Below are 16,479 nucleotides of genomic sequence, written 5' to 3'. Positions count from 1 at the left end.
AGAATCTTATCAAAATTATTTTCTTGTTCCAAACTGTGCTTTCATTATTTATTTTTTTTTGGAAAAAGTTGAAATATTAATCAGCTATTTGTGTGGTGAAATTTTGAACAATTTGATTTTTAATTGCTATGGTATATAAGTGTACCTGGTACACTTAATGTTCAGGACTTTATGTAACGGTACAAATCGTTTTTCTGGGATCATTAAAGGTGGTGTAAACAGCTTTAATGGTGGGGAAAAAATGTCTTCTGAGATTGGGATCATTTACTAGAAGTTATGGTCAATCATAAATATCAATATCAGTGTGGATAAAGGTATTGGTCATGTTTTATATTTGTGATAGTACGATGACAGAAATGGGATTGTGATTGTCAGTGAAATAATCTTTTGACTAAGGAGAATTTATATGTAATATAGTGAAAATTCTTTAAATCTTAACAATATTTTTTTTTTTTATATTTTATTATGAATTACCGGTTATTCATTTGATTGTATTTCATTCAAAAGAAATGATTTGTCAAGATTTTATAACAACTTTTATTTCATTTTTGTCAGGTCCGAGGGTCACTCGTCATGCCAGCTTTCTCCACCTGGGTCGGGGATACAGGCACAAAAAAGGTGAGGCGATAATCTGTGTTTGACGTTTTAAATTTAAGAAAAAATATATCTAAATCACTAGTAAGCCAAGTGCTGTATATTAAGATGCGTCTTGAAAATTTAAGCAAGAAAAATACCTTAGGTTTTGAAATTGCATTCAAGAGGCAGTACATGTACTCCATTTTAAGAAAACTATGGAACAGTCTATTAAATAGTCACATTTGAAGAAAGTCTGCAATATGACAATGTAAGTTTGGAAATTTAAGGTTTGATTGTTTAAATGAACTAAAGTATTTAAAGCATTCCCTTCTGTATTTTAACTTTATCTACTAAATTGACATCAAATTACACTAGTATCTGTAATAAAAGGGATAGTGCTCTCTTCTATCAACTTGTATCTCTTGAGATATAAAGGGAGATAAATCAAGGTTACGTACACTTGTAATCTGACACATGTCATACTGTAGTTATACCGTTATGTCAACATTCTACATTCGTGGAATGAAGGTATATTAATTCTTTATATATAATTAGCTTGCATGCACATATAGTTGATGTTGACCAGTGTTATGAAATACAACTCTAGCTGGTATTTTACCTGAGGCCAATACCTGTACTATAAATACCATTGTAAAGACTTGCTATGCATTGCATCAAAGTGTTATACTGAATAATATTTGAAAATACTTATTTATACCTCACTTTAAAGGATTTTTTTAATCCACTTGCAAAATTCTATTTTCACTAACAAAATTTTAAGATATTGAATCTTGGTTATAAAAGCCTTATAATGATAGACTCTCTGAAGTAAACAAAGAGATGTGTCACAAAATGTGGGAATATTTCACAAAATATATCATTGAAATATTTTGTTCAATTCAAGGTCTACAGTGATAAACCAAAAAACTATTTTCAGCCAATAGAATTTTGGAGATAATATAGATGAACATGTCACTATTAGCCTTGGGCTAAGGTCGCTGACCTTTCACCTGTACCAGATGACCTCAGTGTCACCTAGGTAACCGATACTTTGACCCCTGGACACCTTTCCTGGCCTATCCATCATATCTCTGTCTCATTGTGTCTGTACATTCCCTAACTCTGAAGCAGCTCACTGATTTCTCCACCAACAGGAAAATTATGATGAATTGTAAATTACAATTTCTCAGTTGATGCGAGTAAGAGAAGTTCCATGCATGAGATTTTCTTATGTTTGTATAAATACGATTTTGATCAAGAATATGTTTGTTTGATTTGAATTCTATAGCATTAAGTGGATGATTAGACTGGCCACCTGGTTTTGATAGCTAGATTTCCTCAGCAGAACTTTATTACTAGATTGTCTCCCCCTAGTTTGAAACTTAAAGAAGTATAGACATATGTCTCAGAGACAAACTAGTGAAAGATGTGCCAGCATTAATTTCTATAAAATCATTTTGATTATGTAAAGATTCATTTTGGCTCCCTGTCATGAAGTCGACCAAAATTCTTACAGAGATAATGTTGAAGAGAATTTTAATCATTGAATATTTTGAAATTAAGCTATTTAAGTGACACATGATGATGAAGTGTGTGTACTAGTTGTAGCTGGTATGTCTCAGATTGGTTCTGGGTGTACCCTATAGTGTCATTTATCTCATAACCTTATCTTCAACTCCTGCTGGCCAGACTTAACATCCCAAACACAACAGGTTATTAGGTGTGTATATTGATAGGCAAGATTAAAATCGGTGACAGCTAAAGTCTCTGTAATTAACAAGGTCTTCAAGTCTCAAGGCCAAATACAAAGACTACAGAACAACAGCTGATAATCACCTTCACAGAATAAACTGTTTTTAGAGGGGGTAGTATTTCATCACTATGTGTAATTATGAGAGCGCGATAGCAATGCCAGACTGACTTGCATTGTTTTCAGACCTGAGGGCAGTAACCTTTGTTTATATTCATCAGGATTTATCAGTTATGGGTGTAGAGTTTCAAGAGACATTAATCACGGTGGTTTTCAGAAACCTGTAATACACTGGAGTAATCAAAACACCTTTAATCGGAGGGCGGAGGTGGCCGCTGCATGATTATTAATATAGTGGGTTTGGGGTTATTTGTTTATCTCCTGTATTAATAGTCAAGGTCATTTAAGGTTGTAACAGGTTTAGGAGGCGGAGGAGGAAAGCTGGAGTACCCGGATTAAACCCACTAACCTGCGGTCTGTACCTGTTAATTGTCCCTCCTTGGTTACAAACTTGAAACCCAGATATGAAGGGCTATATATAACCACGGTCCCATGTTCATAAGCCATATCTGCATGTGTAGCAGCTACAGTCAAACCTGCTATAAAGGACACCTCTACATAAAGGACGCTTCTCTATATAGGACAGACTCATCAAATCCATTATTGCAGTTTGCTATATTGACCTCTATATAAAGGACATCTGTCTGTATAGGACAGACTCATCCAATCCATTATTGCAGTTTGCTTTATTGACCTCTATATAAAGGACATCTGTCTGTATAGGACAGACTCATCAAATCCATTATTGCAATTTGCTATATTGACCTCTATGTAAAGGACACCTGTCTATAAATAACAGACTTATCACCCTGATTTGGTGCAATTCAGTATATAATTCACCTCTGTATAAAGGACACCTGTCTATAAAGGACAGACTAATCAAATTTATTATTGCAATTTACCATATTAATGAACTCTGTATAAAGGGCACCTGTCTATATTAAAGGACATTTTGCTATGTCCTTTTGTTGTCCGTTGTAGCAGATATTAAAAATATAAGAATATATTGTTTACATATTCTTTATTTACACATTTTCTATAAATGCATAGGTTAAAAGAAGAACATATAAATAGTGCCTATAGCTGATAACAATGGTGTCCTCTGTAGACAGGTTTGACCATATGGTCTAGCAGATATAAAGAATATCATTTAGATATTCTTTATTTATACACTTTCTATTTCGGATTTTAATTAAAAGAAAAACATATATATTGTGTGTATGGCTTCTAGCAATATCAGTATATGATTGTGTATTGAAGTATCTCCCCCTGGGTTCACCACATTTATGTCTTTATTACCTTGCTATAAATCAGGATTCAGCCACCTTTACTGCAGGAGATACTGTAGTAATAAAAACATCTGCTATATCTATCTTCAAAAACTCACTTTTTCAAGACCTATAAACCAGGATATAATTTGGAAAAAATGGCCACATCACTGCAGAACATGGAACATTTTTAATGAATGTCTTGCTCTTATCTAAACTTAAGAGTCAGCTTCCATAAACATCTTTCTATGTATACAAACATATTGAAGAGCACTCCCAGATCACCATTGTTTGGGTCATTTGAGGCTACGTTTCTTTTGACTATAAAATATGTTTTAATGACTGACCACCGGTCAAGAGTGGTCGATGTAAATATTTTGGCTATAGCGCTGATGTAGTAAATGTAAAAAGGATATTGACTACAACAAGGTGGTAGGTCGTGCAATGTCCTAAAGGTCGTCATAAAGGTCAACCTTCTCGGCAAACAATTCCTAACTTCATCCGTTAAAATTCAGATGACTTGCACTGGAAAGGTTACCAACAAAGTTGCTGCATTTCTAAACTTAATTTGGTGGACATTACAAAAGAATAAGAGATAAAGACTGTTGAAATTGAAACGATATTTAAGTTGGGCCACAACTATACATGGTGTATTCAATTTTGCATACTGACATTAAGGTAATATATATGTTACACACCTGACCACAGATGACCTTTGACCTAGTGCAGATCTATATGGTACACACATGTATATATATATATAAATGTCACCTGGAACCCTATTAGGGATTAAGAAATATGACAGTTACATGTAGATAGAATTGTCTAACTGGGGATGACCGCATCAGTGGACCCAACAGGTGTAGTCTTGCTAAGGTAATAGTTCTGACCATTGGTCAGTTATGAATGTGTTTGGTCAAAATTGTCATGGAGACCATTCTATCATGACAGTTTGTGTTTAGTCGTGTGACTCCCTGACTCATTGGTGAGGTACACAAGACTAGGATCAGTTATAGATATGTGTACCTAGGCTTGTTGGAGTCATGTATTCAACTGATTTTCAGAAAATATTGTATGAACTTTGATTTATATGCATTGTATCACCATTGGTATTCATTGGCTTTAGTGATATTCCTCACTGACAGAATTGTGTTGTGTTAGGAAACAGGAACTAGACTATATACACCAAATATAAAGCTGTTTTCCTAAAGTGCATCCTGGATATTTGTAGACATAGACTTTGGTCGAGGGAGATAACTCTACAAGGAGGAGATAACTCTACAAAGTGGAGATAACTCTGTCAAGGTGATAGCTCTGATGCAGGGATCACATCTGGGACATGAGAGGCCACATCCTGATTCCCTTTTGTTTTTGGAGCTGAGAGTTTTATTTACTTATATAAACTTTTAACTCTGAGCTCTCATGTTGCACTGTTCTAGCATTATTCTACATAGAAATCGGGAGGTTATAAACCTCTTCATCCTAGCAGAAGAAATCTAAGCTTTTTAACATCTTTGTTGATTTTGTTTGTGTTCACTGGAGAAGCTTGGAACTAAAGGGATGATTACATTTGTACTCTTGGAGATAAAAGAGGAAGCAATGGACATTGGCCGAGATTTATCTCCCCTTTCATGGATCATTTACTAACTGATAACTCCTAAAACACAGATATAAAGATCAAAGCTGGGATATTCTGAAAGTGAATTAATATTATTCTGTATTTTGGGGTGTAGATTACATGTCAAAAAGCAGAATTTGTGAAAATAAATTTTCTCTTCATTATATCACAAGCAGGATTTCATAAACAAGATATTTCACCAGATTTCATCTTGACCTTGACCAAGTATTTCAGTTAAGTTTTTGTACATATGAAGACATGTGCTGTAAGCTGCTGACAAGAGAATAACTGAATCAGGAGAAAATGTGCAGCTGTGGACATAACACACATATCTGTCTGTCTTCTGTCTATCATTGCATCCTTCTCTCTCTCCATCAGCCTGCTCTACATCTAGTGCTGGAGACAGACTGACAGGTGCCCTCTATCTACAGCCAGGGAAATAGATTTGGAAAATAAACACAACTGGGGAGAAGATTGTTAGACTGACATATAAGTGAGAAATAAAACATCTTAAACAAACATAGAGAATCAAAAGCTGCTATAAATAATATGTTTAATGTGTACTGATATATTATGTTTGAGTTTATGTTGGTCTAGATGTCATAAGATTAAAATCATATCTTTATCGTATTGTTTCAAACTTCTTCGTTTTTCTAATGCAAATATTGATTTTTTTTTTACAAATTTTAGATTTGTCAGTGATAAATTAATCATTTAACAAAGAAATATATTAAATTCATTGTTAAGAAACAAAAATTGTAATCGTGTGTTTCACATATAAAAGGTACATCAAATTTTTTGCTAGTCTTTCACTTAGTATATCTAGGTACGCTGACGGATTTATGTGAAACAACAATAGTATTACTATAAAACAAAGCATTACCTGAAATATATTCATAAACGGTGGAGAGCCTGGGGCAAGATATGCACTGAAAGTGGAGATACCAGCCTCATGGTATTTATTTATTCATAACTGGATTATAATTCTATGCAAATCAAATGGATGATTGTGAAAAAACACCGTAGGAGAGATAGATTAACATAGCACTGGATGTATTTATTTGAGAATTTCCTTGAGCATCTGAAAGTTCATGAGGTATCAGAAGTCAATTATCACGGATTTCAGCGATCTAGCCAATGAAGAAAGCTATAAAGAGGAAATGTTAATTAATTTCATATGATGCCGGTTTTTCTGGACTTTGCCAGTGGCCGTTAATTGATGTAGATTTCCACCTGGGCTTATTAAGGATTGTTGAGATCGCTGTATCTTAAGCCCTTTGACACAGTGCTATCGGGGAACATTACAAGTTTTTTACGTCTTTGAAGAGCTCCATAACATCCAGTGCTAGTGGCTCGAAGTCTATTTTGGTATTAGCACTGCAGGAAGTCCTATATCCGATGTTGATTGTTTTCATACGAGTTTTAAAAAAAAAGTGTGCCATTAACAAATTTTATAACTAAGGAGCCAAAAGTCTCAGGTAAAACTAAAAAACCTGAACTTCTGATCATCTTTGACAAGTCTCCATCAAGTCGCTGGAGAAAAAAGACATTTCTTCAGTTGTTTTGTCTGCCAAAATCTGTCGGGATATTTTTAAACATTGATGCGAGGTTATGGAGTTTAAATTTGTTGGAAAGCTGACAGCCTAGCGGGATCATTGTGATAACTTGGGCTCAAGTCGCCCCTTTTTTTTTAACTATGATACCTTGTTTTTACATATGACCCCAACCAAGCAAACCTCAGTGGGAGGGGACTATTTAAATACATATTACATGTGACTTGGGACCAGACCATAAAACCTCTGGTGCAGAATTTTCACAAATAACCCCACCCAGCAGACGTCAGTGATAGGGGACTATAGTTATTTTGGTACATCATTACATGTGACCCTACCCAGGGGACCTAGGCGTATTGACCTCGCCCAGACAGACAATATAGGAAATGAGTGGTTCCTGATTTGAAGTGCTGTTTATACCTGAACACCAGGCTCCAGATGGGAGAAGTTTTTCTAATGATAAATCAGCTGTGTTTTTGGCATGATGTGGACTACTGTAATGATTGCCTTGGCCATACCTTAAAATCTCTCCAGCTTATTTAGCTTGTATAGCTACTCGGTTTATGATACTTACTGCAGTTATTATAAATGTCTACTAAGAATTTATGATACTGTGTATCATCTTCAGGCGGCACTGACAGTGACATGTCCCTTAACTGGTTTGAGGGCAGTGAAATATTATGTCAAGCCAAGCTTTGACAATAGAAGATTATGACTTGGCCATCAAGTGTCAGAGTAGACCCCAGCATGCAGGAGCTGTGACCTTTTAGTCTTAAATGTACCAGTGTTTATTTATTCAATTTTACTGATGTTCTGATTTTGGATTAATTTGGAACTGTCAATATATCCTCCAGGAGCGTCTTTAGATCTTAATTCCATGCCAGGACTTCCTTGCTTGGATATTATTGATGTTTTAATTTTGGATTAACTTCAAACTTTGAAATTTCTGATGGAGTAGAACTCGACCTTCAACAGTTTATTGATTGGATTTTATTGATGTTTTAATTTTGGATTAACTTTGAACTTTCAATTTTCTGATGGAGTTCACCTGCAGAAACAGTCATTTAGATGTTAAGTGTCCAGAGGCTTCTTGATTGGATTATATTGATGTTCTGATTTTTGTTGTATAAATTGGAACTAGCAATCATCCCTTGGTGTAGAACTCAACCAGTGCAGGAGCGCATTTACATCATAAGTCGTCTCAAGGAGTTTCTTAATTGGATTTCAAGGAAGTGTGGTTAAATTTCGATTGATTAAACGTTCGATAGCAATGTCAAAAAGTCCTTAGCTATCAGGATCATCCCTTTTGGCAGTTATCATGTGATTATTAGAAGCTCTTGATAGACCTTTAGGTACTGCTTTACACTTGGAGTTATTTTCATCATTTGACCATTTGAATAAGTTCCGAAATGTTAAGCAGGCAGTTGAGTATGGATTTAGAGGACTACAATGGGAACCGACCATTGTGGCTAGAGCTGGAGGAACGGATCGGGCCAGAGGGTTCAATGACGGTCAAATTACGGCGTATGATACAGCGAAAACTATCACAGTCGCCGGCGGATCTCCCGATCTACAATAGTAAGTGTGAGTATAAAACCGTATAAAAAATGACAGCAGATTTCTGGGCTTTTGTCAATGTGTTGTGACAGACACCGAGGTGTAAGTAAATGTCAACCCAGTGGTTAGAAGGGAAAGGTCAGATTTGTCTGTGGGTCACTTTGATACGGATTAACACGTTAACAGATCGTCCTAAAAACCATTCGTATCAGATTAGCAATCAAAAGTTTAATGAAGCTTCTAGGAAGTTGAGAATTGAAATATGCCATCCTATTGAATACTTATGCCTGAAATGATATGAACATGAAAATATTGTAAGATGTTGTTTATATTGTACAGAAAATCACATTTGACTGCGTGAACACTACTTGGTTAGTCACTGGTTATCATGGCTGTGGCTATTAGTAGGACTATATCTCACGACCAAAGTCTGCTCTGTAAGTGTGCATGAACACTATACAACTGGACAATTGTGTCAATTATGATTAGAGCATTTTCTTTGGCCAAATATTCAGAAAGATACTTGATCTGTGATATATCTCTCAAAACAAATTGATTCCAAATTATTTCTGGACACCATTTTCAAAGTCTTCCACATATATACCATTGCTAAACAAATCCATCTCATTTCTACAGAGAATGATCCACAAGTGGCCTGTACTTTGTGTCTGAGTCACAGTCAGGGCAGTCTGACTCTAGGGTGTGGTGTGTATAGCAGTGCCATCTAATTCCATTCAGGAATATCTTGCAGTAATCTGCTGCTCTCAAGTTTCAGATAGCAGCTTATAGACAATTATTTCTGGACAGCCCTTATATTAAGTAACAACCACATCCTCTGACTATAGTAAGTGGGCCATGATAATGCTTTTCATTCATTCGTCAGTTAATGTGTTTATTTATGTATGAATTGACTAGTTTGTAGTATATATCTCTGGCTAATTTTCAATTTCCTTAGGAATTCAAACACAAAATGTGATATTGTGAGGATTATATTTAGGGGTCAAATGCTAATTACTGTTTCCTTATTAATTCATTCTAATGTCTGATAGACAGCATTTTTACCATCCTATAACACACCAGGGGTCATTCTGTTTTGTCTGGTTTTGTTTATTACACTTAATGTCCTATTATCAAGTAGGATCATTTAAGGACAACCTTCATTATGCTCAATGTGTTACAATATTCTGTATTTGCATATTTACAGAGTTATCTGCCCTTACAGGTAGGTATTGATTATGCCATCATGTGTTTGCGAGCGTAATGTCATAGTTTTCGGACAAAACAACATAGATTATGCCCACAAAATAATGAAGTCACATGGATACCTACACGCAAGCTAAGGGAGCTAACTCAGCAATATGCAAAGACAGAATTATAAAGGTCTGTATTTGTTTGTGATAGTAAAACTAAATCTCTGCCTTTAATGCTATCACACTAAAGCATGTATCGGTTAAGACATCGAACAATTAACATATTCCTACTGGTCACATTATACTGACAACAGGCAAACCAGTAGTTGCTCCCTTAATGCTGAGCGCTAAGCATGAGCAGCACTGATGTTTCCCAGCCAGGAGAGAGAAACCCAGAGTCTGTGGCATAGGAGTGAGTGCTGAGCTCATTGGCTGACAGGGAGAAGATGTTTGAGGAAGAAGAAAATCATTAAGGGAGGAAAAAATGACAAGATCCCAAATTTAATCACCTCTTGCAATCATGCAATGGAACAGTAACCTCATAGTACTCAGGAGGTCAAGGATGTTTGCTTATTCTGGGGGAAAAAATCAGAGTTATTCTGAAAGACAAAAGGTCAAGACATGTATTGGTCATGTATGTTAACTATCTTTCCAAGAACAATTTAAGATTAGGTTTAGGGACCATGGCTAATTATTAGAGAGATGAAATTTCCAATTAGATAAAATAAGAAGATTTTACATTAAAATTCTTTTGGAACCTGAAGGGTATGATGAGCGCTATTTCTCTGATTAGTGTTTCTTTGAGAGTAACACCAATTTCATCATATCTTCTCTGTACATATTTTGCTCCATGGTGACGTACATTCATATATCTGTTCTGATTGCCTCAAGATGTACCAGAAGACATTTTAACATGACAGACATGTTTGTTGTGTAACAGTATGTGTATATTGTTATAGATGGATTGAATCATTACCACACAAAGTGCTGCTACTCCCATTTGCTTTTTTCTCCTCCATGCTAATGTCACAACATATTAGAGTCCTATTTTTTACTTGCTGTATAGCAAATAGAGACAAGGTGTGTCAGGATATTCATCAACATGTTCAGACTCCTGTTTATATATTCCTACACAGGCATCCTGTTAAAGGTGTGTCCAATAAACTATTTGCCAGGTGAAATACTGACCAGTTACCTGACACATCAAATTTTCTATTAAAGGAAACTTAAACTTTCTCATCAGATACAGCCTTGGCTTTTCTTGATTATTTAGATCCAAATTTAAGCTGCTTGGTATATATAGTACCGTGGAAACTATTATGTCAAACAATAAATTTAGATTGCTGTGATCAAATTATATAGCATTCTTTTCAAAAAAACTTAATTTCAAATTTCAATATAATATAATAAAAAACTGGAGTCTTAATATTCAGCCAAATTTTCATTGTCCATTGTAAATTTTTTAAACTTCTTGTTATCAAGCTAGTTATTCTTGGGTCAATTTAAACAGGCAGTGTGTCATTGTTTCAAAACTAGGTCACTGTAACCTTCAAATTATGCTATATATTATATCGAAAATAAAAGTCATAATAACTACTTAGAGTTAAATCTGTTGGATTCCTTGTAAGACTTAGTTTGTGATTGACAGTTGGACTAGCTTTAATCTGTAAGTTGTGTTTTATAGAACAGGGGAGGTAATTTGGGTTGTGTTTATTCTTGCCTCATTTCCTATTAGATGTTATTGTTTTGTAAGTGGCTGCTATTACCTTGGATAAGTTCCATGTAGTCGGGTTACATCTTACACAAGCTTACCACGTCAGGGACCTTTTATGTGCATCACTACCAGTGTGTGTTAGATTGTCACTGAACCTAAGTAGAGCACAAACTTAACACCCTAATGCTTCATTACCACACTAAGTATCTTACATGGTATATACAGTAGACTCCTACAACCACCTGTATACTGCTGAGGCTATAGTAGGTATATAGCCAGGCTGTGTACCATACACATCCTAAAGCAAACCTGGATGTTTACTTGTTCCCTTCAGAAGCAATTTAGCCAAATGGTCTTCTGTCTTATGCCTGCTATAGAAGGGGTAAGGGTTATGGGGGGAGGGGATTATAGTGGAATCGGGTTGTAGACACAACTTTGTCCATCGAACTCCTCCTAAACTACTTGACAGATTTTGATAAAATTCGATACACAGAACCCTGACATAAAGGGGAGTTGAGTAAATATATAGTGTTCTACAATGTCCCCTATAAGGATTAATGTCAAATTTCACAATCATTATCTCTATATGAAGACTTGTTTGTATTATAAAGTTCATTAAAACGCAAGGTTGGGGAGATTTCTTTAATGTTAAATAAGCTATTTATAAAGATTACCAGTATTCAATAAGGCCAAGAGACTTTAAAGTTGATTTTTGGCTTGGTTTTTTTTTGGGGGGGGATGAAAGGCTACAAAATTTGTTCAAAAGAAGAACTTTGTCAGAGATCACTTTAAATCTTTTTAACAATATCTTGATGTCTTTTCTCTTGCCTACAGTAATAATTATAACTTGTTTAATGATGTCAATTCGGAATTATATTACCATTGGAGAGCAGACATAGAATGTGGACCAACTTGCTCTTGTTTCGTTGCTTTTCAATTAACCTCCCTAAATACTGGTATTTATGTGTGATTCTGTGAGGTCGAAATGAAGAAACATGTTTTGCTTGTTTTCAAACTAAGAAGGCAGAAGTCAAGCTTTCTTGTTATGATGAGGACCTGATGGGTCTTGTGTATTTCTATAGAATAAAAATCAGATAGTAGGCAAGAGGGGGTGGTGAGATGCTGGGCTAACATGGAGGCACAGCACATATGGTAGAAGTTTTCTTTATTGGTGTTTTATCAATATGGCACAACTGTTGTACTTTGATGAGGCTAATGTGAATATGTATACTATGTTTGTTTCATTTAAAAGAAAATTAGAAATTATTTTAAGTTGGAGGATAAGACATCACTTTTAACTGGAGAATGACATGCCAAGGGAGGTAACTCTTACAGACCTGTGTATCATTTCAGAGTGGGAGACATGAACGCACAATAAGAAACATGTGTTTTAGTGGTTGTGGATTGTGTTCGTCTGTTATATGTAACAGGACTCCAATTATGCTGTTTCATGCATTTTTCTGAACTCTGCTAACTTTGACCTAGAAATATTTCGGTGCACATACTGTAACAGCGACCATATGTACAAGAGAAAAAACATTTAGACGGTTTTTAAGCCAAGAATTTCGCATTTTTTGTTGCTAGTTCACATCTGGTTGCGAATGATATCTTATTTCAAAGCCAATTTTTCAAAATTTTAAACTTTTAAAATACCCTGTATGCTTTTTGCTGACAAATCTATTTCAATGAATAATTGTCTCAATGTGTAATTTTAGATACTTATATAAGTTGTGCTGATTTCTTCATTTCATTCAATTTTGAAAAAAAAATACAATGATGTATTTAAAAAGCTGAATATGCTGTGAAGAAAAGATCACTTATGTTTATACTGCATTACTTATATTTAAGGTACATCTGTTTGGCAGCCGAAGCATCGTCTAACCATAAATATGGTCGTTATTACGTTTGGTTTATTTTGAAGCTCGTTAGTCTCTCCTATAAATACCACTATAGATCCTTGTTAGCGTGAGTATGACCTTAAGGTAAAGGGCTCTAATCATAGACAGAACATTTTAGCAAACCGGCAATTTTTGGTTTGAAACCAACATTGAGTTCTAAAAAAATGTCTCGGCAAAAAAAAAAAGAGGGAAAAAACCAATCACATTCTCTTTAAATTGTATTTTTAATGCACCTGCTTGACTTAAACACCTGGGAAACAATTTATAAAGTATTTAGAAAGAAAGGATATTTCCCGGTAGCTGGGTTGAAATATCAAACCTTGAATCGTCTTAATTTGAGACACATGCTTCTAAATCTTTAGGAGAGGATTTTCTTAAACTGCACGATTAAAATCATCACATAATTACAGTTCCCCTTGGAATATTCTCCCAATGAACAACAAATGACAGCATTTACTACAGTACTAATCATAGGAAGTGTGAATATCTGTCTTTGCTTGACGTCGGACTTGAACTTTCAGGTGTTGCCAGTATTTATAATTACTGATATTTTGTGAAGTATTTTAAAATGAATTAAAAAATAAAATAAAAATTGAAATGTTTTTCTATAACTTGAAAGTTTCACAAATGAAGAGAACCAAAGTGATTACTGGGAATTAGCCCAGAATTAATTATGTGTCATGTTCAAATCTGTAATTATCTCCCCTTGTTGAACAGACCTCGGATGAAATAATTGCATTTCCTTGGAAGGAATAACTGCACGAGGAATTAGAGACAATTGTTTGCTCTTCAAAATATTGATATGAGATAATGATTCCCAATGGACATATTAATTAACCCTGTTTGATATATCACCCTGATTATTTTCTAGTTCAACTCATTAACCCCTGAAGACACATTTGGGCTCTTCTAAATCAATTACTAGACCAGTCCATTATGAACTTTCAGGGGGGAATCCCCATTCGAGTATCTCTGATACGATTGATCAAGGAAGATTCTCTGAATGAAATGGAATGATAAGTAACTCTTACTTAAATGCATATGTGTAACTTATTATATACATATATCAGATAAAAACAGATATGATTTAGTACTTAATGCAGTTTTAATTCTTTTGGTACTATCTTCATGTAGATTATTCACTTTACAAAATACATTGTATACAGAAAATATATACTCTCTCTATATCTTTGCATATAACAGATTTTTCTGCTCTAGATTTTGAGGTTTTGGGTTTGTGTGCATTGTTATCTGTGAAACAAATGACATTTCATTCCTACAGTTTCTGCATGGATTGTAACCAAATATGGCCACAACATCCTTAGGGGACAGGGGAACAGAACTTGTAATAAATTTTGGTTCTGACCCCCTGGGGGCAGGAGGGGCTGGGCCCCAATAGGGGAAATAGAGGTAAATCCTTATTGAATCGCTACTTGACCTAGAGTTCTGCAGGGATTTTAACCAAATTTGGCCACAAACAGCACTTGGGGAAGGGGACTCAGAACTTGTATGAATTTTTGCTCTGACCCCCTGGGGGCAGGAGGGGCGGGGCCCAATAGGGGAAATAGAGGTAAATCCTATGAATCGCTACTTGACCTAGAGTTCTGCAGGGATTTTAAAAACCAAATTTTGGCCACAAACATCCATCTTGGGGAAGGGGAACAGAACTTGGTATTAATTTTGCTCTGACCCCCTGGGGGCAAAGGACGGGGGCGGGGCCCAATAGGGAGAATCAGATGGTATAATCCTATAAAACGCTACTTGTCCTAGAGTTCTTGCATGGATTGTAACCACCTATTATGGCCACTCAACACCTCTTTGGGGAAGGGGAACAGGAACTTGTATAAATTTTGGCTATGGACTCCCCCGGGTGCAGGACGGGCGGGGCCCAATAGGGGAATAATTGAGGTAATCTTTATAAATCGCTACTTATCCTAGAGTTCTGCATGGATTGTAACCAAAATTTGAACCAGAAAACATCCTTGGGGGAAGGGGAACAGATCTTGTATAAATTTTGGTCTCTGATCCCCTGGGGGCAAGAGGGATGGGGCCCAATAGGGGAAATAGCTTTAACTTGTCCTAGAGTTTGGATGTAACCAATTTGGCTACAAAGATTGTAATCTCGGTGTAGCATTGCTGTCAGAAAGATAATGAAATTAAGTTGTTTTGGACCATTTTTGTTTTGGACATCATTTCCATCATCACAGGAACAATGTTGTGCATCAAAATTGATGACGTCAACGACAATGAATGATGTAATTACGACATCACGTAATTGTCTAGCAAATATGTGAGCAGTCTTAATATAACCCCTTGTGTAAGATAATATGTGTTTTCCCTTGCAACTACGGGAAATTCATGTGGAGTTTGAGAGAAAATATTTTTTTATGAATTTGTAAAAAAGTGTTTTTACCTACATATTTCATAGAATCCTTAACATCTTTTGATTTAATTATAAAAAAAGAGTTTGCTCCAAGTGATGGTCTATATTAGATTAACTCGGTATCAACCGTTGGACAGAGAGTCTACATTATATACCTACTTTACGATCTGAGTGTGTAATATAGTCTGTAGCATATATTATAACCCGACTCCACTACATCTCTCCAGTCTACACCCAATCCGCTTTCAGGTCAGAGTTATTAAGCCTATATACCAACATTTTCAAACATCATAAAAAGGAAGTGATTCTAATTTGATAGCATCTTATCAAAAGTGGCCGTGTGTGATTACGTGAGGAGAGGGTTGTGGTACAGGTCCACTGCAGCTGTATACACTATATAGTACAACCCTCTACAGTCTTCTGTACAGCTGGTCGACTATCTCCATGTGGGACCAGAGTTTGAACTTGTGACAGTCTGACCTTGTGTCCATTTGGATGTATATCCTGGTCAGTATCCAGCATGCTATCATCTGACCATGTGATTCTGTATTTGTGTAAAAGTCACCGCAGACTGGAGATATGTATTACTATCAGATCTATATAAACAATCTTTATGAGTTTCTGCAATAAGTGTTGGATTTTATATGTGTTTCTATGGTAACCTATTGATTGGATTGACTACATCATCTGACCCATCATGAGGTAAGAATCAGATTTAATTTGGACAAACTTTACAATGAGGTATCCATCAGATTACAGTGGTAACATCTCGTTTAGATAGGGTGTCATGCTACACTTACTGAACTTCAATCTACTGCTCTGTCCTAGTACAAAATTCAAGGTTGCAACTTTAACTTTTGTAGTTTTTTTGCCCCTGTCTTGCAATGGGAATTAAGAAGGGGATAATTACCA

General features: G+C 35.6%; 1 protein-coding gene across 5 annotated transcripts in view; it reads left to right on the top strand.

Annotated features, from left to right (window-relative positions):
• The window catches only part of LOC138330006 (rho family-interacting cell polarization regulator 2-like), a 103,178-nt gene that overhangs the window by 35,363 nt on the left and 51,336 nt on the right, over positions 1-16,479 (top strand). For 3 of the 5 annotated variants that reach the window (XM_069277342.1, XM_069277338.1, XM_069277339.1), the window contains exon 2: positions 556-618. In XM_069277342.1, the coding sequence (XP_069133443.1) occupies positions 556-618 (63 nt within the window). Of the gene's footprint in view, positions 1-555; positions 619-15,799; positions 16,270-16,479 lie in introns of those variants that run through there. The other 2 variants (XM_069277346.1, XM_069277344.1) reach the window with 2 other exon arrangements.

Source organism: Argopecten irradians, chromosome 8 (genome assembly GCF_041381155.1).
Source record: "Argopecten irradians isolate NY chromosome 8, Ai_NY, whole genome shotgun sequence".
In the NCBI taxonomy this organism is placed as follows: Eukaryota; Metazoa; Mollusca; class Bivalvia; order Pectinida; family Pectinidae; genus Argopecten; species Argopecten irradians.
The sequence above is the reverse complement of the archived record's forward strand: the minus strand, read 5'-3'. Positions and strand labels throughout refer to the sequence as shown.